This window comes from Ciona robusta, chromosome 1 (genome assembly GCF_009617815.1).
Source record: "Ciona robusta chromosome 1, ASM961781v2".
In the NCBI taxonomy this organism is placed as follows: domain Eukaryota; kingdom Metazoa; phylum Chordata; class Ascidiacea; order Phlebobranchia; family Cionidae; genus Ciona; species Ciona robusta.
The window spans coordinates 8,925,371-8,945,745 of record NC_143235.1 but is presented as its reverse complement, the minus strand read 5'-3'; the positions used below and the strand labels follow the sequence as shown (position 1 = coordinate 8,945,745).

At 35.9% G+C, this 20,375-nt stretch overlaps 2 protein-coding genes, 12 non-coding genes and 2 pseudogenes across 16 annotated transcripts; 15 read left to right on the top strand and 1 right to left on the bottom strand.

Annotated features, from left to right (window-relative positions):
* Positions 1 to 477: 477 nt before the first annotated feature.
* LOC149742806 (thiamine transporter 1-like) lies at positions 478 to 4,716 on the top strand. 2 transcript variants are annotated; one of them, XM_089893738.1, is made up of 8 exons: positions 478 to 688; positions 743 to 888; positions 952 to 1,071; positions 1,265 to 1,625; positions 1,803 to 2,028; positions 2,280 to 2,472; positions 2,802 to 2,957; positions 3,754 to 4,716. In XM_089893738.1, the coding sequence occupies exons 1-8, from the start codon at positions 575 to 577 to the stop codon at positions 3,905 to 3,907; spliced, it is 1,470 nt and encodes a 489-aa protein (XP_089749864.1). In that variant the 5' UTR covers positions 478 to 574; the 3' UTR covers positions 3,908 to 4,716. The 2 variants fall into 2 exon arrangements, with proteins under 2 accessions (XP_089749864.1, XP_089749871.1); XM_089893745.1 differs by lacking the exons at positions 2,802 to 2,957; positions 3,754 to 4,716 and having other exon boundaries at positions 2,280 to 2,476.
* LOC149742791 (uncharacterized) lies at positions 4,608 to 20,355 on the bottom strand. Of its 2 annotated transcripts, XM_089893678.1 has the most exons (28): positions 19,900 to 20,353; positions 18,687 to 18,862; positions 18,600 to 18,624; positions 18,246 to 18,335; positions 18,059 to 18,178; positions 11,700 to 11,819; positions 11,516 to 11,635; positions 11,274 to 11,387; positions 11,041 to 11,160; positions 10,811 to 10,930; positions 10,423 to 10,534; positions 10,121 to 10,256; positions 9,886 to 10,006; positions 9,696 to 9,799; positions 9,491 to 9,626; positions 9,220 to 9,391; positions 8,860 to 8,969; positions 7,358 to 7,493; positions 7,199 to 7,289; positions 6,966 to 7,067; positions 6,423 to 6,622; positions 6,162 to 6,351; positions 5,924 to 6,082; positions 5,576 to 5,738; positions 5,370 to 5,503; positions 5,185 to 5,310; positions 5,021 to 5,120; positions 4,608 to 4,901 (listed from the first exon to the last, which is right to left on the bottom strand). In XM_089893678.1, exons 1-28 carry the CDS (start codon positions 19,958 to 19,960, stop codon positions 4,774 to 4,776), a joined length of 3,486 nt encoding a protein of 1,161 aa, XP_089749804.1. In that variant the 5' UTR covers positions 19,961 to 20,353; the 3' UTR covers positions 4,608 to 4,773. The 2 variants fall into 2 exon arrangements, with proteins under 2 accessions (XP_089749804.1, XP_089749805.1); XM_089893679.1 differs by lacking the exon at positions 6,966 to 7,067 and having other exon boundaries at positions 19,900 to 20,355.
* Positions 7,614 to 7,686, top strand: Trnav-uac (transfer RNA valine (anticodon UAC)). Its single transcript has one exon. It is a non-coding gene; the product is annotated as a tRNA-Val (tRNA).
* Trnav-uac (transfer RNA valine (anticodon UAC)) lies at positions 8,135 to 8,207 on the top strand. The gene has a single exon. It is a non-coding gene; the product is annotated as a tRNA-Val (tRNA).
* Trnav-uac (transfer RNA valine (anticodon UAC)) lies at positions 8,720 to 8,792 on the top strand. The gene has a single exon. It is a non-coding gene; the product is annotated as a tRNA-Val (tRNA).
* On the top strand, positions 12,064 to 12,271 carry LOC149742802 (small nucleolar RNA U3). The gene has a single exon (XR_016387409.1). It is a non-coding gene; the product is annotated as a small nucleolar RNA U3 (small nucleolar RNA).
* LOC149742801 (small nucleolar RNA U3) lies at positions 12,516 to 12,713 on the top strand. Its single transcript, XR_016387411.1, has one exon. It is a non-coding gene; the product is annotated as a small nucleolar RNA U3 (small nucleolar RNA).
* LOC149742800 (small nucleolar RNA U3) lies at positions 13,032 to 13,238 on the top strand. The gene has a single exon (XR_016387405.1). It is a non-coding gene; the product is annotated as a small nucleolar RNA U3 (small nucleolar RNA).
* Positions 13,613 to 13,817, top strand: LOC149742799 (small nucleolar RNA U3). Its single transcript, XR_016387415.1, has one exon. It is a non-coding gene; the product is annotated as a small nucleolar RNA U3 (small nucleolar RNA).
* LOC149742798 (small nucleolar RNA U3) lies at positions 14,162 to 14,247 on the top strand (annotated as a pseudogene).
* LOC149742797 (small nucleolar RNA U3) lies at positions 14,666 to 14,872 on the top strand. The gene has a single exon (XR_016387407.1). It is a non-coding gene; the product is annotated as a small nucleolar RNA U3 (small nucleolar RNA).
* On the top strand, positions 15,174 to 15,378 carry LOC149742796 (small nucleolar RNA U3). The gene has a single exon (XR_016387401.1). It is a non-coding gene; the product is annotated as a small nucleolar RNA U3 (small nucleolar RNA).
* Positions 15,717 to 15,805, top strand: LOC149742795 (small nucleolar RNA U3; annotated as a pseudogene).
* Positions 16,203 to 16,410, top strand: LOC149742794 (small nucleolar RNA U3). Its single transcript, XR_016387404.1, has one exon. It is a non-coding gene; the product is annotated as a small nucleolar RNA U3 (small nucleolar RNA).
* Positions 16,785 to 16,992, top strand: LOC149742793 (small nucleolar RNA U3). Its single transcript, XR_016387413.1, has one exon. It is a non-coding gene; the product is annotated as a small nucleolar RNA U3 (small nucleolar RNA).
* LOC149742792 (small nucleolar RNA U3) lies at positions 17,294 to 17,498 on the top strand. Its single transcript, XR_016387408.1, has one exon. It is a non-coding gene; the product is annotated as a small nucleolar RNA U3 (small nucleolar RNA).
* Positions 20,356 to 20,375: the final 20 nt, after the last annotated feature.

The window sequence follows — 20,375 nt, the reverse complement described above, 5'->3', positions numbered from 1 at the left end:
AATTTGAATTTTTAGACACCAAGCCATATCCGTTATCCATGTAAAGCCTGGGGAACTGCTTAAAAAAGTGTGTTTTCATAATACCAACAAATCGACTGCTGGCAGGTGGCAGGTTTTGTGTTGCACTGCAAAAAAGCGAGATGTTCTAAAGTTGGGAATTGTGGGTCGCTCGTTTTTGTTTATTTCGTGGAATACGGCGTGACTCAAGTCGAATAGATGTCCTCGATAGACGCCAAGTAGTGCTGACGTAATATATGAGTAGCTGATGATGACGTCACAAGCTGTGTAACGATTACATCAGAATATTTCATAATCATTGCGTAAGCTTTTGTCTCGCTGAGGTACCGGTAACATACGGTGGAATTAGATGTTAAGTTATGCAGCAAATGTTGTTTGCGGGAAAAGCCCCCACGTTGGAGATGGCGAAAACGTGTGAAAAAGGAAATTGGCTTACAAGAGTAACTGTCCCAACAGCACAGTCTTATCTCTCATTCAGGACTCGTACATAGGGGTGCTAGCATACATACCACAGTAATAAGTTAAACGATTTTACGTTTCAGAACTAACAGTTAAAATGGAATCTGCCGGTGGCGATAGGTCTTGGCTAAAACCAACTGTACTACTTTGCGTTTATGGTATATTTAGCTACATGAAGCCATCAGAGCCTTTTCTTACCCCGTATTTAATGGTAAGTTATCCTGGATAGTGTTTTATTAGACTTTTTATATTACTTTGAAAACAGGGCCCCAGCAAGAATTTCACTGAATTTGAAGTGGTTAATCAAATCTATCCAGTATGGACTTATGCCTATGTTTGTTTTCTCCTACCCGTGTTCCTGCTCACCGATTATGTAAAGTACAAACCTGTGATCTTAATGCAAGGACTTGGGTAACTATTTTTAAAGTTAATTGAAAAGCTTTGGTTTTACAATAATTCATTGCCTTTGAACAGATATATTGGATGTTGGATTTTGTTGTTATTTGCCCAAGGAGTTCCTTTAATGCAAGTGATGCAAGTCAGTTATGCTATTGCAACTGCCGGAGAAATTGGATACTATTCCTACATCTACAGGTAGTATATTATTGTATATATTTAATAAAAATGATTACATTGTATTACAACCAAGATTAAGGTAATAAGAGGACTGTGCCCTGAATTCCAGTACCTAAGATAAGAACTTAACCATATAGAAATGAATTACAAGCAAAAAGCGATATATACAATTTATTATTACATTTTATTAATTTCTATTATTATTTTACAGCATTGTAAAGCAAGAGCACTACCAACGTGTGACATCATATGTGCGTTCTACCACACTCATTGGACTTTTCCTTGGTTCCCTCATTGGTCAACTTTTGGTTCTATTCGCCGATGTTACATATTTTGATTTAAACATATTTTCTCTTGTGAATGTATCTATTGCATTCGTTATATCTTGGTTTTTACCAATGCCGAAGAAAACGCTCTTCTTTTTTACTGAGGAAGAGGATATGAGTGGTTCAATTGAGAGCACGCATCTAAATGAGGAAAATCCTGCAGAAGAAGAAAGTGAGGTCAATGCAGATGGGATCACCATTGAAGAAAGAGGGACTTCTTTTTCAGCTCCAAAACCAAATCCCAAAGTAACGTCTTTATTTTTTTTTAATTTATAAAGAAACTGTTTTATTTTTGCCTGTTGTATTTAATACTTTATTTGAATTGTTTTAATTAACAAATATCAGTGGTTTAAACAGATACATAATGCTTAATTGTTTGTTTAATGAAGCATTGCTTAAATGCGTGTTGTTTCTATTTTCTAGAACAAATCTAAAATAGATTGGAAAGGAGTTTTGGTGAGGTTGTGGGCAGATGTAAAAGGTTGTTACATGAACACTGTGTTATTGCGTTGGTCGTTGTGGTGGGCCTTGTCTACATGTGGTTGGCTGCTTGTGGTAAATTATGCTCAGAATCTGTGGGAAACAATTCACTCAAGTGCAGAAGGGGAGGTGTATAATGGTGCAGTGGAAGCAACTGCTACAGTGCTAGGTATGACTAGTAACTTCACTTGGTGCTGTTGAAAAGTATGAGGCGGTGTATAATTACCCAAAACTAACTATAACCAACATTATTTGAATGAATGTAACCATTTCCACGAGTGGCTGAAAAACGACAGTCGGTAAACACAGGTGTCCTGTTTCATACACCTCGTGCCAGCTTAGCACGTACCAAGTATGTTACTTTGTGGGTAAATATTAATGCCTTATTTTAGCATATTTCTAACGTTGCAATCCATTCAGGTGCACTGGGAGCATTTTGTGTTGGATTTATCAAATTAAACTGGACAAGATGGGGAGAGATTGCCCTTGGACTTTGCTCTCTATGCAAGTGTGGCTTACTTTTGCTGATGTATTGGACAACAGATATCTGGCTATGTTATGCTGCATATGTTGGATTTATTGTGCTGTACAACTTTGTCATCACTATTACCCAGTAAGTGAAACAGATTTATAAAACAGTGTTAACGTTTTAATCTCACAATTTTTAAATAAATATTTTTTACCGGCGGGCCAATGTTAACCTAATTAAGCAGGAAAACTTCATACTAACACACCAGTTACCAACTTGGAATCTAAACATCTGACACAAATGGTCCAATTTCTTGATTTTCTCAATAAAATTTTGAAATTTTCCAATATGGCATGAATTTTATAAAAGCAAGCTAACCTACACGATAAACGCCACATCTTATTTGACAGCAAATGTTCCAAACATGTCGTAACAAAGTATTTAAGAACCACTGACCTAATGTTTTATTAAAGGTTTCAACTTGCTGTTGGTCTCAACACTCAACGTTTTGCTTTGGTCTTTGGTGTGAACACATTCACTGCTGTCCTTCTCAATACAGTACTTACTGTCATTCTAATTGACAAGGCTGGATTCGGTCTGGATGTCAACACTCAATTTATTATATACAGGTTATTGCAATTATATTTTGCCTAATTTTTTGCTATTTTGTGTACTTTTTTAGTAATTATTTGAAATAAATGTATGTGTTTTATTATAGTTCATGTTATTACAAATTATAGCTAATTAAATATTAATTTATGCTTTGATTACATTCCTTGTTTACTCTCCTCTTGAAACTTGACATATCATTATTCACATAAGGTGTATTTGTTTGCTATTGCAGTAAAATGTATAAATTTTCAAGAACTAAACTATATATACTTGAAAACTTGATAAGCATATTTACTCCAATATTTACATTGTGTCAGTTCTTGTAATCCTTTTATCAATCTTTTGATTGCTAGGAATTACCATTTAAAACTAGAACTAGCAAATAACATGATTGCTCAATTGAACATAATACAATGCCTTTGTTTAAATAACAATAGACTTAAATGTTTGATATTTGAGTTATCAGTGTTGTTTGTGAATGGTATTGTGTCAGTCTTTTGCTTTAATTAAGTTTGACATGTTGGTGGGTTTATGTGAATAGTATGTTATCCTATTTTCAACCAAATTATATGTATATCTCTATATCTGTACCACATGAATAGTATTTCATAACTGTTTAATATCAATCCAAATTTTAATAATTAATGTTTAAAATAGACTAACGTTTAAACACCTTTTTAAAACATGATGAGTCCTGTTTTAGCATTTTACTAAAGTTTCTAGGAATACTAAAAAGTAAAAAATATATTAGAGGTAATTCATAAATGCAGCAGACTATCCACTAAACTGTCTCAAATTGTAATAATTTTGCAGTGGCTACTTCGCAATCATCGCTGTAATATTCCTTCTTCATGGAGTCTATTTTCTCTGCAAGAACGGTTTCAGCGGCGGTAGCAGTTTCTCTGTTTCTGCTCCGGAAGAAGAGGACCCCAAAACAATAAAGATATCGGAGCAAACTCCCCTGTAGGTTTGATAGAAAATAAAATGCGTAAAACAATGACACCCATTTGCAAAGCATGGGGTAACTATACTATTTTGATTATTATTTTTCTAAGTTTGTTTTTATCAGCTTTGATTACGATGTTTAACATTTTTCATTGTTCCATTTCGAATTGTAATTTTTCATACATGTGCTACCTTTTTTAACTTTTAATATGAATTGCAATTTCTTTACTTCAATTTTTTTGTCAGTTAGTTCAATGCAAATTACTGTGGTAGAAAATTATAAGTGGTAGCTGGTAGGGTAAGTGGCCATCGAGATTATAGCTTTATTTAAATATTGAGCATATAAACCCTGCAAGGCTGCAATAAAACGTTATTTAACAGTAAATATTAGTTTCGGGAAGTCACCCATTATTATACTGTGCAAGGTGTTGCAATTCTTGGAAACTGTTTTTTTGTCACGCATGTGTTTTACACATAGCTTAGTTTAATTCGTGCTCACTTTTAGCCCAGTCGGATGCCGTAAAATTTTTATTGCTCTGCACTTAATTTTTTCCTCGATGTCCCAAAAGTATGGTAGTGTTTTTTGAAAAACAGAATTCATTTGTTATAATTGGCTTGTTAACTTTATACCATTACCTTCACTAGAATACACTTCCCTGCAAAGCCGAAATATAAACCTGCCTATAAATGACTCTTACTATCAGTGTTAAAAACGACGCATGTGAGGGTTGCGTGATTTTCTTTTCATTTCACATTACACTTGAATAGTTTACCGCCAAAGAAACGCGTTCAAAATCCGTCAGATTTGCGATAATAAAACGTACAGCATGATCTGCGGGACTCTTCATTCGCCTCTTCCAAGTACTGAATACATTTTGTCGTTGAAGGTTAGGGCAGCACAGCGGGCATAGAACGAGCATTCACACCGAAATAGTTGGTTGAGGTGGCCAAGTCGACTACCCTATCGTTGATGTACACCTTGCGCATGTTTCCGTTGAACGGGGCTAACGTCCCCCCTGGAAATATGCAAGATTTATGGTAAAGATAAAGCTTTGGTGAATATGAAAAATATCTGGGAATCTGTATGTTGTCAGTTACAAGTTCTGAGTATGGCGTTTATATGTAATTCTCTTGCCTGGCTCGCCACCAATATACAGCGGTGCTGCTGAATCGAAACGAAACCTTCCGCCTTTCATTTCTTCACTTCCCGGCCTTCCATCAACATACAGTGAAATCTGAGAAAACAAGTTGTTTTATCTATTGGTCGGCACACCTTTGGTCGCTTAATGCCTTCCATACCTTTCCACGGGTGGAAATTTTACAGTAAATGCTCATCCACAAACCGGTGCACATCAATTGCCCCTCCTTTCTATATATAGATGAATGGGTGCGGATGCCGGAGGTGTCAGTAACCTCTGCCCGAATCTATCAAAAAATAACCTTTCTTTATCATCGCACTTATATCTACATTGTCATGTCCTTACAGTTCCGTCAATAAGAGATAAAACTAACTTCCCCCCGCCGTTCGTTCTTGCCGAAACCAAAACACCATCGGGATAACTTGTCCTGACCACCGCTCGAAATTTAAAATCTGTCACGCGCCGCATTTGAGACGGATCTGCGAATGTAAGCGTAAATGTAAACAACTTGTAAGGGCCTAAAATAGTTGCATATAAAAGTATCTTAATACCTAACTGTAAGAATCCAGTCCCATAAAATAATGTTCCTGGTTGTACAGTTTCTGTACAGCCTTTGTGGCTGTTAAAAAATCCATTCTTTGAAGGAATCCACGAAACTTTTCCCATCTTTGTTCGTATTTTTCTTACGCAGCCAATATACTGCGGGTATATCCCCTATAATACGTACGTGTTAAACTACGTCAATTTTGCAGTGGGATTCGTCATTTCAACAATCTATATTTAGAAATTTTGGGTAAGATGGGATTACCGTTAGCTCCTCAATCTAATGTTTTTGAATTGTGTTTTAAACAATTAACAATTCTTCCCTCACCCTATATAGTATATACGTTTAAACTTACAATCGTACGAAGAAGTGAATGATTTCCTGGCAAGCCCCCAATGTAAATCAAGGTCTCAGGTTGAAATTTTGGCGCCGAGGATGAGCTACTTGTTACCCTGGCAACTGTTGTGTTGTTCACGAAAAATTTAAGTTTTTTGCCTGTTTTTAAAAGTCGGACCTGCAACCGAAAATAAAAGAAATTTGTATTAAGTTTCGTTTTTCCGGCTATATGAACAAAGTATAGGTTTTGGACATACCGAGTGCCAAGCTCCGTTGGAAACTGTAGTGTTTGAAGCCATGCTGACATGCCTTGAACCTGTATTGTAACCTGCAGTAAGTTGCCCGTCTTGTATCATGATATAAATGTATTTGTCTCCATCTTCATTACTGATACCGAGCAATAGGCCCTCGGTGTCAAATGTTCGAAAAAGCATGTAAAGATTTATTCTAAAAAAATGTATTTTATTAAAAGTCCCATTTTTGTTGAAAAGACCCATTCTTTGATTTTGTAGTTTTACTTTTTACGTGACTGTTTTACAATTTGTTGATTTGCAAAATCGTTGCTTTTTCCTCCAAGTAACAGATGCCAACGCAATATAGCGAGGTCTGGTCGACTGCCAAGGCATCCTGAGTCGGCCTGACATGTTCGACCATCTTCTGCAAGGCTGTACCCCCTCGAGCAACCGCAGGTGTACGACCCCTCAGTGTTAAAGCATTTCTACAAGTTAAAGCATTGGATCTTATGACAGGGTGCGTATATACGTTTGAATAATAAGTTTTCTATACACTATATAAACATTCTGAAATAATAACCCATATGTATTATTATTAGGTAAGGTGAGATACCGTTAGCACCTATAAATACTACGTATCCTAATCGTAATTTGGATAACTAACAACATCATTTTAAATCCGCAGAGCTATGGGGTTATATAATTTTGTTAATATACCTTTTTGTTTAATATACCAATTAGGACGAGAAAGTGGAATAAAAATATGTCCCGTTTTACCCCACTCAATCAAAATAGAAGTAATTAGTATAACTACATTTGCTAACGTACATCTTCACAGGTGTCTTGCGATAAACATTCGTCAATATCAGCGCAGGTCCTTCCGTTGCTGTTTAAGACAAAGCCATCCAGACATAAACATCGGAAGCTGCCCTTTGAGCGTAAGTAAACGTTAATTAAATAGTCGATTAAACAAAAGACGATCATAATAAAAGTGAGCCATATAAGTACGTGGGGTACAACATAACGGATATAAACAAGCGGCCAGAAGCATTTTATGTCACCTGTGAGTTTTGACACGTTTGCTCGCATTCTTCGTCAGCGCACTCATCAATATCCATACACGAACCATTGTTTCGAATTTGGTAGCCAGTACTAAGAGACATATGCACATTACCACAGTACAAGTCACTGTTATTTATGTATGTAGTAATGTTAACTACCTGCATCCACAAGTATAAGAACCAAGAGTGTTTTGACATTCTTGTTCACATATATTAGTATCTTCACATTCGTTCACGTCTTCACACTCGTTGTCATTTAGAATATATCCCATGCGACACTGGCATGTGTAAGAACCTAGACCAGCAAATTTATTAAATGTATCATGAGCTGTTAAACGACATCGACCTATTTAGTTGCCAGCGCGGCGTCTGTTGTCTAGTAATGAGTAGTCAGTTTCGAAGCATTCGTTCGCGCAGTTCCGTAGTGTAGTGGTTATCACGTCTGCTTTACACGCAGAAGGTCATGGGTTCGAACCCCATCGGAACTACGTTTTTGCCTTTTATTTATTGTCTAGAACTTTTTTCTGTCATGTGACTCTACGTTTTAATAACAAAGTTTACCGAAACCTAGAATTATGACTTATTTGCATTATCGTATGCGGGTTACTTATACAAATTGTATTATAGCCGTTAATATATTCGTCCTTATAAAAAAGGAAAAGTTAACAACGTTTTAAAACACGAACAAATGTGTGCTTCCATTTTCAAGTGATCAAATAATTGACCAGTTTACTTTAATTGTTTAATGTTGATCGATGGATTCACCAAGTTAGTATAGAAGTTGCAACTTGAATAGACTCAATGGCGCCACGTAACGATTTAACGTTTAGTTAAGTGTTTGTTCTTCTAAAGTGTTTGTTTTCGTACTTGTAAAATTTCTAAGAGTGTATCGTGGTTGTATAGAGACTAGTAAAATTAGAGTATATACTAATAAGCAGTTCCGTAGTGTAGTGGTTATCACGTCTGCTTTACACGCAGAAGGTCATGGGTTCGAACCCCATCGGAACTACGTTTTTTATATTTTTGTCTATGTCGTTTTCTGTGCTGCAAACATACCTTTCAATAACATGTAGTTTACCAGATATAGTCAGGTGGGGTAAGATGGGACATGTTTTATTTTGTTTTCTCTTTCCAAAAATAGTAGTATACATAAAGAATATTTACAGAATAATGTAACCTTGGCCCCGCGACTGTAGAAGAGCGTTGTTAATTGTTAAAAACACAATCGGTAAATATGGGACATAGGTGCTTACGGTATCCCATCTTAAGCCACAATACTCTCACATTATAAGCCAGACTTATTATATTTATCGTATGCGAGTTACTAACACATTAGTAGCATTGCGGTTAAAATATATCTGTCATTCTTGAAATCGAAACCTCGTTTTAAAATGCAAATTCTTAGATGCAGTTATTTAGGCTCGGTGGCGCCACATAACTAAAGTGTTTGTTTCTACACTTGTAAAACTGCTAAAAATGTTTCGCGGTGGTATAGTACTTAAAATTTATGTAATAATAAGCAGTTCCGTAGTGTAGTGGTTATCACGTCTGCTTTACACGCAGAAGGTCATGGGTTCGAACCCCATCGGAACTACATTTGTTTTTGCATAAAGATAATCTTTAGGCGAACACCGTATTATAGTTCAAGCAACTTATTTTACCTTGATTATTCACGCAAAGGTGTGGACAGTTTCCATTTTCGGCCAAACACTCGTCGACGTCTTCGTTGCAAATTTCCCCCGTAAATCCCAAATTGCATTCGCATGTAAAACTACATAGGCAGATTCAATTAATAAAGGTAACATGTTACGTGTTCTAATAGTTTAAACAATATATAGTATAGGAAGATGGGACATCTTTTTATTTTATGTTATATAGTAAACAAAGAACATTCAAAGAATTAGAAAACCGCGAGTCCCATAGACCGTTGTTAATTGTTTTTCATTCGATTAGAATACTTGAATAATATCTGTTCAAGGTGTCCCATCTCCCCCCCATCTTACTATAACTAATAAAGTAACCTGTCGGCAGTTGTAGTACAGACACCATTTGCACACGGATCTTCCGAGCACGGGTTATTCTCTAGTTCGCAAAACTGACCACTGTAACCATAGTAACAAGAGCATGTGAAATTGTTTAAACCCTCGTTGCACCTACCGTGGACACATGGGTTACTGCTGCATTCCCGTATGTCTAAAGACAAAATGCAAATTTTTTTATTTATTTTACAAAATCAGACGTAATAAATAGCTGAAACTACAACTACAAAATATAGGTAGACTTAGCTCTTACCGAAGCAACGTCTTCCTACTAGTTCGTAACCCCTATTACAAGCGCATGAAAAAGAACCTGCCGTATTCACACACAGTTGCCGACACCCCCCGTTGTTCGAAGCACATTCATCAATATCATCGCAAGCGTTCGTCTCCTGTTATAGAAAATCAAAGAAAAACACTATAATGAAACCATACCGATAATGAGCTTAACTTTTACAAACCGATTGCAGAAGGAATCCGCGACGACAAGAGCAAGTGAAGCTTCCGTCAGTATTCTGGCATGTCTGTCCACACGGAGGATCCGGGAGAATGCATTCGTTGATATCTGCCTCGGTAAAAACATACAGCCTTTAAATCATGTCCAAAATGGTATGCTGATGCCGCACAGGTATGTTGATGCATGTTGTTTACCTCTGCACGATACTTTGTCGTAGTTTGCTACAAAACCTTCCGGACACGTGCACACGTATGAACCAGGTGTATTTTTGCATATATGTTGACATCTGTGCGGTCCTGCACATTCGTCTATATCCTGTATATAAGAATCACAATAAGTTATTAAGCACTGTTATTTGATTACGGAGAGATGACAAATTAAAGAGCTAAGCGAAACTCAAAATGTGAGAACAGTAAAGCGAACGTATACCGTGCATGTTCTACCACCATCATCTGTCTCATATCCTTTGTGGCAAACGCACGAAAACGAGCCATCGTCGTTGAGGCATTTACCGCTACAACCTCCGTTATCTTGCTTGCATTCGTTTATATCTTCACAATATTTCCTGTGAAACTTGATCGTTGAAACTTGTGTGCAAAACTAGTGTGCCGTTGCAAATTAAAACAAGTTCTTTTAGAAAGAGTATATAGATTCTTAACACATGTATAAATAAAAGCAATTAACAATGTTTTCGTTTGGACAAAAGCATAAACATTCAGTCAATTTCTCACCCGAATAGCCTGTCAACTTTGTAACCGGGCTGGCACAAACAGTAAGAACTCCCAGCGGTGTTGACGCATTGATAATCACACCCATGTGCCGTATTCGTGCACTCGTTTATATCTAATGACATTTTAGAAGCATTAACGACTGTATTTTTAATTGGTGTACGGATGTGGCGTTCCTTAATGAAATAGTTATACCAATAACTCAAAAACCGTACGTCTTTCGACTGTAAAGTTGGTGTCTGAAACAACCCAGTGAGAAGGCCACTATATATACATTATAAAAAAATGGTTTAAGTTATCATTTAAAGTTTAAACCGCGTTTCCAGTGAGTATCAAATAAATATATAGTATTTCTCCATTTATGTTATTGTAAAATGCCTTTTTAAATTACCTTCGCATATGGTTTGACTTTCTAAGTCGAGTAAATAACCGGGTAGGCAACCACAGCGAAAACTTCCTACTGTGTTTGTGCAGTTATGGTGGCAAGGCGACGACGCACATTCGTCTGTATCTGAAATCACAAATTGTTGACTACATGTAGCCATTACCCGTAATATGAAACCCAACGTTGTGCGTGGGTGCTAATATAGGTTTGGAAAACTGAACTCAAATATACGTTACCCATTTCGCAAGAGGCTCCTTCGTAGCCAATGTAACAATCACAGTAATGGACATTATCAACTTCTGCTGCAAGGCAACGTCCGTGTCCTGAACAACCAAACCGACGACAGTCCGATATCACTGCAATTAAGTAATGTTATAACTAAGCATATACTATATGAAAGCGGTTGTGGATTAAGCCTGATAATGCTGTAAACAAAGCATTTTCTGTAGATTTATAAAATATGTTTTACCTTGGTCACAGACAACGCCGAAGTAAAGTTCATCGCAAAGACAAGTAAAATTGTTCAAGTTGTCTCTACAACTTCCATGGTCACCACACGGATTGCTCAAACACTCGTTTAAATCTGCATTCAACGACTTTTAAAAAAGTATCGGTTCAAACGTAAATGCTTATGTAGTTAAACTTAGTAAAGCTATATTGCCACGTAAAATATAGAAGTCATTACACTCCATATGTTCAAAGCATATATACCATCTTCACATATTGATCCGCTGTATCCGGGCAAGCAGTCGCAACGAAAACCATCTGGCAAATCCACGCAACGGCTGGTACCAGTGGGGGAGCAAGGCTCGGGTGTGCAATGGTTTGTCGCTGTTATCAAAATATGAAATGTGTTACGGCGCTTATGCTATTTTTAACTGGGCAGACGCCATACCAGTTTCACAGTGCAAACCAACGAAATTGTCCTTACAATCGCAATTATAGGATTCAAGTGAGTTGATACATTTGTTTGTTCCCTCGAGGCTACATGGATTCGGATCGCATAAGTCGATATCTAAAGCAAATTGAAGCACATTTGAAACGTATAACGTTTATAAACTTTTGCTTTAGAAAGTTTAGGTAACGCTAAAGCATACCCGGACCAGACTTCTCATTTAGCAAACCCCGCCTTTCTCTCTCTTTTATTCACACAAAACTCTCGAGTGAGCTCTCACAAATCGTAGTTTATCGAGTGGTGTAAACCCCACAAACACGAGGTAGAACAATTTAATACGGTCAATTCAAAAACTTGTTTAACTAAGATCATGCTTTTAGGGATCATTTCTATAGTATGCATCTTGAAAACGTCGTCATATTTTGACGATACGACAACTGCGATGACGAGTCGTAGGATTCTCCTCTGAGCATGAAACTTTACTGTTTATAAATTTATTTACACACAGTTATTGAGGATTGTTTTCAATACAAATTCTAGTATTGAAAGGAGGAGAATCCTTGCTGAGCAGTTTTCATATTCTTAAAACTAAGTCTTTTTCACATTTTATGTTTCCGAATTTCGGTAATCGGTTGAAAAGGTTTTATATAATAGTCATGGTTTGCCAAACCGATTAAAGTTTAGATCACATAGGGTAAGTTCGCTTATATAACGGGCTCCGAACTTGCGGTTTCCAAACGCTAATCCTTAACGCTCTTTTTCGCAAACGGCAGATTAAACTCGTAAAACATGTTGGTTGTTTAAGTGTTGCTTGTTAAGATCATACTTTTAGGGATCATTTCTATAGTGTGTATCTTGAAAACGTCGTCGTATTTTGGCGATACGACAACTGCGATGATGAGTCGCAGGATTCTCCTCTGAGCATGAAGCTTTACTGTCATTTACAAACAGTGACTGAGGATTGTTTTCAATGCTCTTGTAGTAATGAAAGGAGGAGAATTCTTGCTGAGCAGTTACTGTTTGTATTTATTAAGTTGCATGCGTTTTATTCCACTCGGTTTGTTGACGTTTTTAGGTGACGTTTCCAAAGTTTATTTTAATATGTCGACCATTGAAATCGAGGTCATGTGATTAAATTTCCAAACAGGGCTCCAATAAAGAATTATTGCGCTTTGAACATTCCAATTATTTTATCGATTGTTTACTACCAAATATAACAAGAAAATACAATGATAAAGTGTCCCATCTTCCCCCATCTTTTCGTATGGTTTGTGTCTCGCAAACGGCAGATTAAACTTGTAAAACATTTTGGTTGTTTCAGAGTTGTTTGTTAAGATCATACTTTTAGGGATCATTTCTATAGTGTGTATCTTGAAAACGTCGTCATATTTTGGCGATACGACAACTGCGATGATGAGTCGCAGGATTCTCCTCTGAGCATGAAGCTTTACTGTTTGTAATTTTATTTACAAACAGTGATTGAGGATTGTTTTCAATGCTTTTTTAGGAATGAAAGGAGGGGATTTCTTGCTGAGCAGTTACATTTTGTATTTATTAAGTTGCATCCGTTTTATGTCACTCGGGTTTTTCGCGTCTTTTGGTGACGTTTTAAACAGTTTATTTAAAATTTCGGGCTTTGAAAACGAGGTCAGGTTATTTAACAAGCTCCGTTAAAAAGTTACTGCCGGTTAAACTTTGTAATTATATCGTCGATTGTGTTCTCGTCTTTGAATGGTTTTTATTTATTATACCAAATGAGACAAGAAAGTACAATGAAAAAGTGTCCCATCTTCTCCCACTCGACTATACGTTTTAATATCTTTCCGGAGTTAAAACACTATATGTATGGTTTATGTCTCACAAACGGCAGATTAAACTCGTAAAACATGTTGGTTGTTTTAGAGTTGTTTGTTAAGATCATACTTTTATGGATCGTTTCTATAGTGTCTATCTTGAAAACGTCGTCATATTTTGGCGATACGATAACTGCGATGATGAGTCGCAGGATTCTCCTCTGGGCATGAAGCTTTAATGTTTGTAGGTTCATTTACAAAGTGTTTGAGGATTGTTTTAATTGCTGTTGCAGTATTGAAAGGAGGAGAATCCTTGCTGAGCAGTTACTGTTTGTATTTATTCAGTTGCGTGCGTTTTATGTCACTCGGTTTGTTGACGTTTTTTTGGTGACGTTTCCGAAGTTTATTTTAATATGTCGACCATTGAAATCGAGTTCAGGTAATTAAATTGCTAAACAGGGCTCCGATAAAGAATTATTGTGCTTTGAATATTCCAATTACTTTATCGATTGTGTTCCCTTATTTTTGAATGGTTTCCGTTTACTACCAAATATAACGAGAAAATACGATGATAAAGTGTCCCATCTTCCCCTCATATTTTCGTACGGTTTATGTCTCGCAAACAGAGTATTAAATTCGTAAAACATGTTGTTTTCAGAGTTGATTGTTAAGATCATTCTTTTAGGGATCATTTCTATAGTATGTATTTTGAAAACGTCGTCATATTTTGACGATACGATGACGTGCTAAGTAGTTAATGTTTGCATTTAAAAAATCATTTACGTTTAATCTGCGAAAGGATTTTTTTGGGTTTTGGTGTCGTATATAATTCCGTGTAACTTCAAATTACTGGCATTAAAAGCGTGGCCAGGTGACTAACTTTCAAACTTGATTAAATTTCTAATCAGACTTGATTAAATTTCTAAACACGGCTCCATTAAAGAATTATTGCACTTTGAACATTCAAATTATTTCGTCGATTAAGTTCTTTTATTTGAATGGTTTTTGTTTACTACCAAATGAGATGAGAAAATACAATGTATGTCCCATCTCCCCCCTTATACTGTACGTTTTAATATCTTTCCGGAGTTGAAACACTTTTCGTATGGTTTATGTCTCACAAACGGCAGATTAAACTCGTAAAACATGTTGGTTGTTTTAGAGTTGTTTCTCAAGATCATACTTTTAGGGATCATTTCTATAGTGTGTATCTTGAAAACGTCGTCATATTTTGGCGATACGACAACTGCGATGATGAGTCGCAGGATTCTCCTCTGAGCATGAAGCTTTACTGTTTGTAGGTTCATTTATAAACAGTGATTGAGGATTGTTTTCGATGCTCTCGTAGCATTGGAAGGTGGAGGATCCTTGCTGAGCAGTTGTTGTTTGCATTTATAAAATCATTTTTTAATATGCGGAAAGATTTTACGCGTTTTCATTGTCGTTTAAATCCGTGTAATTTCAAATTACGCTGGCATTAGAAGTGTGGCCAGGTGACTAAGTTTCTAAACACAGGACGACTTTTACGAATAATTCGTTTCGAACTTGACGCGTGTGATATAGTCATACAACCTATAATTAAACTTTTTAAATTTTCAGAATGCGAACCCATAACGGTACATTTTTCGCAAACATCAGATTAAACCTGTAAATCATAAATGTTGTTTTAGAGTTGTTTGTTAAGATCATACTTTTAGGGATCATTTCTATAGTGTGTATCTTGAAAACGTCGTCATATTTTGACGATACGACAACTGCGATGATGAGTCGCAGGATTCTCCTCTGAGCATGAAGCTTCACTGTTTGTAAGTTCATTTACAAAGTGATTGAGGATTGTTTTCATTGCTATTTTAGTAATGAAAGGAGGAGAATCCTTGCTGAGCGGTTACTGTTTGTATTAATTAAGTTGCGTGCGTTTTATGTCGCTCGTTTTTTTGACGTTTTTAGGTGACGTTTCCGAAGTTTATTTTAATATGTCGACCATTAAAATCGAGGTCAGGTGATTAAATATCTAAACAGGGTCCAATAAAAAATTATTGCGCTTTGAACATTCCAATTACTTTATCGATTGTGTTCCCTTTTGAATGATTTTTGTTTACTACCAAATATAACGAGAACATACAATGATAAGGTGTCCCATCTTCCCTTTATATTTTCGTATGGTTTATGTCTCGCAAACGGAGTATTAAATTAGTAAAACATGTTGTTTTCAGAGTTGATTGTTAAGATCATACTTTTGGGGATCATTTCTATAGTATGTATCTTGAAAACGTCGTCGTGTTTTGGCGATACGATGACGTGCTAAGCAGTTAATGTTTGCATTTAAAAAATCATTTACGTTTAATCTGCGAAAGGATTTTTGGAGGTTTTGGTGTCGTATATAATTCCTTGTAACTTCAAATTACTGGCATTAAAAGCGTGGCCAGGTGACTAATTTTCAAACTTGATTAAATTTTCAAACACGGCTTTATTAAAGACTTGTTGCACTTTGAACATTCAAATTATTTCGTCGATTAAGTTCTTTTATTTGAATGGTTTTTGTTTACTACCAAATGAGACGAGAAAATACAATGTGAAGGTATGCCATCTCCCCCCTTATACTTTACGTTTTAATATCTTTCCGGAGTTGAAACACTTTTCGTATGGTTTATGTCTCGCAAACGGCAGATTAAACTCGTAAAACATGTCGGTTGCTTCAGTGTTTGTAGGTAAGATCATACTTTTAGGGATCATTTCTATAGTGTGTATTTTGAAAACGTCGTCATATTTTGACAAAACGACAACTGCGATGATGAATCGCAGGATTCTCCTCTTGAGCATGAAGCTTTACTGTTTGTAAGTTCATTTACAAACAGTGATTGAGGATTGTTTTCATTGCTCTTTTAGCAATGAAAAGAGGGGAATTCTTGCTGAGCAGTTATATTTTGAATTTATTAAGTTGCATGCGTTTTATGTCACTCGGGTTTTACGCGTTTTTTGGTGACGTTTTAAACAGTTTATTTAAGATTTCGGGCGTTGAAAACGGGGTCAGGTTATTTAACAGAGCTCTGTAAAAGAGTTACTGCCGGTTAAACTTTGTAATTATATCGTCGATTGTGTTCTCGTCTTTGAATGGTTTTTGTTTATTACCAAATGAGACAAGAAAAGTACAATGAAAAAGTGTCCCATCTTCTCCCACTCGACTATACGTTTTAATATCTTTCCGGAGTTAAAACACTATACGTATGGTTTATGTCTCACAAACGGCAGATTAAATTTGTAAAATATGTTGGTTGTTTTAGAGTTGTTTGTTAAGATCATACTTTTAGGGATCATTTCTATAGAGTGTATCTTAAAAACGTCGTCATATTGTGACGATACGACAACTGCGATGATGAGTCGCAGGATTCTCCTCTTGAGTATGAAGCTTTACTGTTTGTAGGTTCATTTATAAACAGTGATTGAGGATTGTTTTCGATGCTCTCGTAGCATTGGAAGGTGGAGAATCCTTGCTGAGCAGTTGTTGTTTGTATTTATAAAATCATTATTTAATAAGCGGAAAGATTTTACGCGTTTTCATTGTCGTTTAAATCCGTGTAATTTCAAATTACGCTGGCATTAAAAGCATGGCCAGGTGACTAAGTTTCTAAACACAGGACGACTTTTACGAATAATTCGTTTCGAACTTGACGCGTGTGATATAGTCATACAACCTATAATTAAACTTTTTAAATTTTCAGAATGCGAACCCATAACGGTACATTTTTCGCAAACATCAGATTAAACCTGTAAATCATAAATGTTGTTTTAGAGTTGTTTGTTAAGATCATACTTTTAGGGATCATTTCTATAGTGTGTATCTTAAAAACGTCGTCATATTGTGACGATACGACAACTGCGATGATGAGTCGCAGGATTCTCCGCTGAGCATGAAGCTTTACTGTTTGTAAGTTCATTTACAAAGTGATTGAGGATTGTTTTCATTGCTGTTGTAGTACTGAAAGGAGGGGAATCCTTGCTGAGCAGTTTTGTTTTTTATGTATTTAAACTAAAGTTATCTGAAACCACTCATTAGTGGCGCTTTTAATCTTTACGCTTTACATGATTTTGTCGTTTTTTTTTGTTTCGCCGCAAAATTGTTAAAATTAAAGGAAATTAAGAAGTGTAGTAGGGTGGGGGGAGATGGGACACCATTTCATTCCATTGTGTTGTTTTGTTTAATGGTAAACAAAGAACAATAAAAAAATTATGAAATCGTATCCCCACGACTCCCATATATAGACCGTTGTTAATTGTTTAATACACGATCAGGATATTTGGATATTACGTGCTACAGGTGTATCATCTTACCCTTAAAGACTATATTATTAGTTTTATGCTGGCTCACATATAAAATCGCTGGCAGAAAGTTAATCTGTCTAAATTTGTTAAGAATTTTGTAAATATTTTAATGAGCTATAATTGGTATGTTTGTCGTCAATTTTATTTCTATTACGTGTTTTTTACTGCAAACTAGTTATTATTCATTCACCGACCGTCAATTATACTTGTTAGTTTAACTTTATACAATTAATCGTCAAAACGTACCTTTTCCGCAATTTTTCCCACCGTATCCCTTCTTGCAGATGCAATTGTAATCGTTTATCAGGTCCACGCACTTTATCGTGTACAGCGCACTGCAAGGCCGCCTTGCACATTGATCAATATCTGCATGATATAACTATAGAATTAAAAGCTGGAACTATTTGGTTGATTTTAAAATAAAACTATTTACCTGCTAAGCACGATCTCAAGTAAACTTTGTCGCTTGTTTGAGAATGTCGTTTACGTTTTCGGTTTTTCATCATCTGACCTTGCTTACAACCTTAAACAGGTGCCACACAGCTCAGAACAACATTAAAAACATACCAGCAAGAACACAATACGAAGACTGTTTATTGTGATTAATTATAAAAGTTGTGTACAATCTTTGCTCTGGGAAATTAAATTAAAAAAAAATTCTGCCACGAAGAATTTTCCCGTTTTTTAATATTTTTTTTTCTAAACTTGTTGATCAGAAGGTCAATACCAGCCGAACACAATATACTTGTGTTGGCAATTTGCAGACAAAAATTGAAAACATGCTTACCCGTGTATTTCTTCCAAAATTTGTTCTGTAAAGGGACAATAATATAATCAATATTCAAGAAAAACTGGGTAACGACATTCGACTTACAGCAATCGGCCGGTTGTCTGAAATTTCAAACGCTTCTTCGTAATTGCAAATCTCTTCGACACATTCCCGTTCCTGGTTCCCTGGACTGAATTCTTCCAAGACAAACCCACGGTTACTCCGTTGTATTCGATGGTGAAAGAAAATGTTTGCCTCATCTTCGCTAATGAAAACGGAATCTGTACAACGAATGTTAAAATATATTTATCAGTAAGACGCATTTGGTTGTTGGTGTATTTAACATTCTATATGAAGCCGAAGTAAATAAAAAAGGTCTTACAGTGCATTTTAGTGTATTTAATAGTCTAAATGTTCGCGTTAAAGAAAAAAAATCTTTCAAGGAGAAATAACTATAAAAAATGTGTAAGAAATTGTGGGAGGTATATATCCGTGGCGAATAAGAAATATTCATGACAAAAAATTGTATTCCGCTGACATACAACGAACAAAAAAATGATTGTGATGAAAAATTAAGACAATTTGGTGAATGTCTGTGACAGACAAGAATTTCCTCCGACGAACAAACCACAGGTAAGTTTTTACTCTGATCAGATATAGCCCGTCCGACGTAAAGTTTCAAAACTGTCCGTCACACAAAAAAAAACAAAAAGTGTATTTGGCAAAAATAAAGTATTAAAAAATATCTCGGACGGAAATCTGTGCACCATGTTTGTAACATTCATTATTTTATGTTTGTTACAAATATTCATGTTTATCGCGGACATTGTTTGACGATCCATATGTTTATGTGTTATTTACATTAATTGAGTTTTGTTTATTATTGTCTAACTATTTATTTTATTTGCAGAAGCGGTTTTACTTTTTTTAAAGTCGTTGGATAATTAAAAGACACGAATCTAATATTTTGTGACGATGTTTATGATATTATAAAACGGTTGGTGGGGTAAAATGGGACACTTTTTCACTCCATGTTCTCGTTCCATTTGGTGTTAAACAACGAAAATTCAAAGGAATATAAAACCTCATCCCCCCGGCTCCCATAGACCGTTAAATTGTTTAAAACACGATCAGGATATTAGAATATTATGTGCTACAAGTGTCCCATCTTCCCTCACCTTATTGTATTATACTTTTAAAACGTACCAATATATAAGAAAAATAAGGCACTTTATTATAGCTATCTTGTATTTAAGATCACTCAAGAAAATCCATACTCCAATATTTGTAATTGAGACACGAGTCGTTCATATTTTACCTTCAGCTGAAGAAAATTCAAGTCCGGACGTAAGAAGAACGATCGTCAGCAGTAATTCCATGCTAACTAAGTTAAGTAAAATATTAACATAAGCTTTTAATCCAATAATGCCTTCTGCGAGCTTTGCGCAGTTACTTTATGGAAAGAGCTCGTCTCCCTGTTAAACCTCAAGGCATAAACCTGCTTAAAATCAATCGCTGTTTCACGAATTTAATCAATGCTGTAAAAGAAAAAAAAATCAGCCGATAAAAAACAGGCGAATGAAAAGGGCTTCTGTTAATTTCGGCACGTAAACCCCGTTGACTGAAAACTGCCATCTAAAATAACATCAAGGTCAATACTAAATGAATGGAGGAACTGAATGCGATTTTGGTTCTGCGGCGCGATACTACTGGTTTATACTCAAATATCTGTTTAATGCTGTACTAGCAGAACTGGGCCAACTGAGACGTAACGATTTCTCTTTAGCAACAACT

Coding starts and splice junctions, on each gene's coding strand:
- LOC149742806 (XM_089893738.1), top strand. CDS start 575: ATGGAATCTGCCGGTGGCGATAGGTCTTGGCTAAAACCAACTGTACTA. Junction 689..742: donor TTCTTACCCCGTATTTAATG/GTAAGTTATCCT, acceptor CTTTGAAAACAG/GGCCCCAGCAAGAATTTCAC. Junction 889..951: donor ATCTTAATGCAAGGACTTGG/GTAACTATTTTT, acceptor GCCTTTGAACAG/ATATATTGGATGTTGGATTT.
- LOC149742791 (XM_089893678.1), bottom strand. CDS start 19,960: ATGGAATTACTGCTGACGATCGTTCTTCTTACGTCCGGACTTGAATTT. Junction 18,336..18,599: donor ATTTTGGAAGAAATACACGG/GTAAGCATGTTT, acceptor CACCTGTTTAAG/GTTGTAAGCAAGGTCAGATG. Junction 10,007..10,120: donor ATGGTGGTAGAACATGCACG/GTATACGTTCGC, acceptor TCTTATATACAG/GATATAGACGAATGTGCAGG.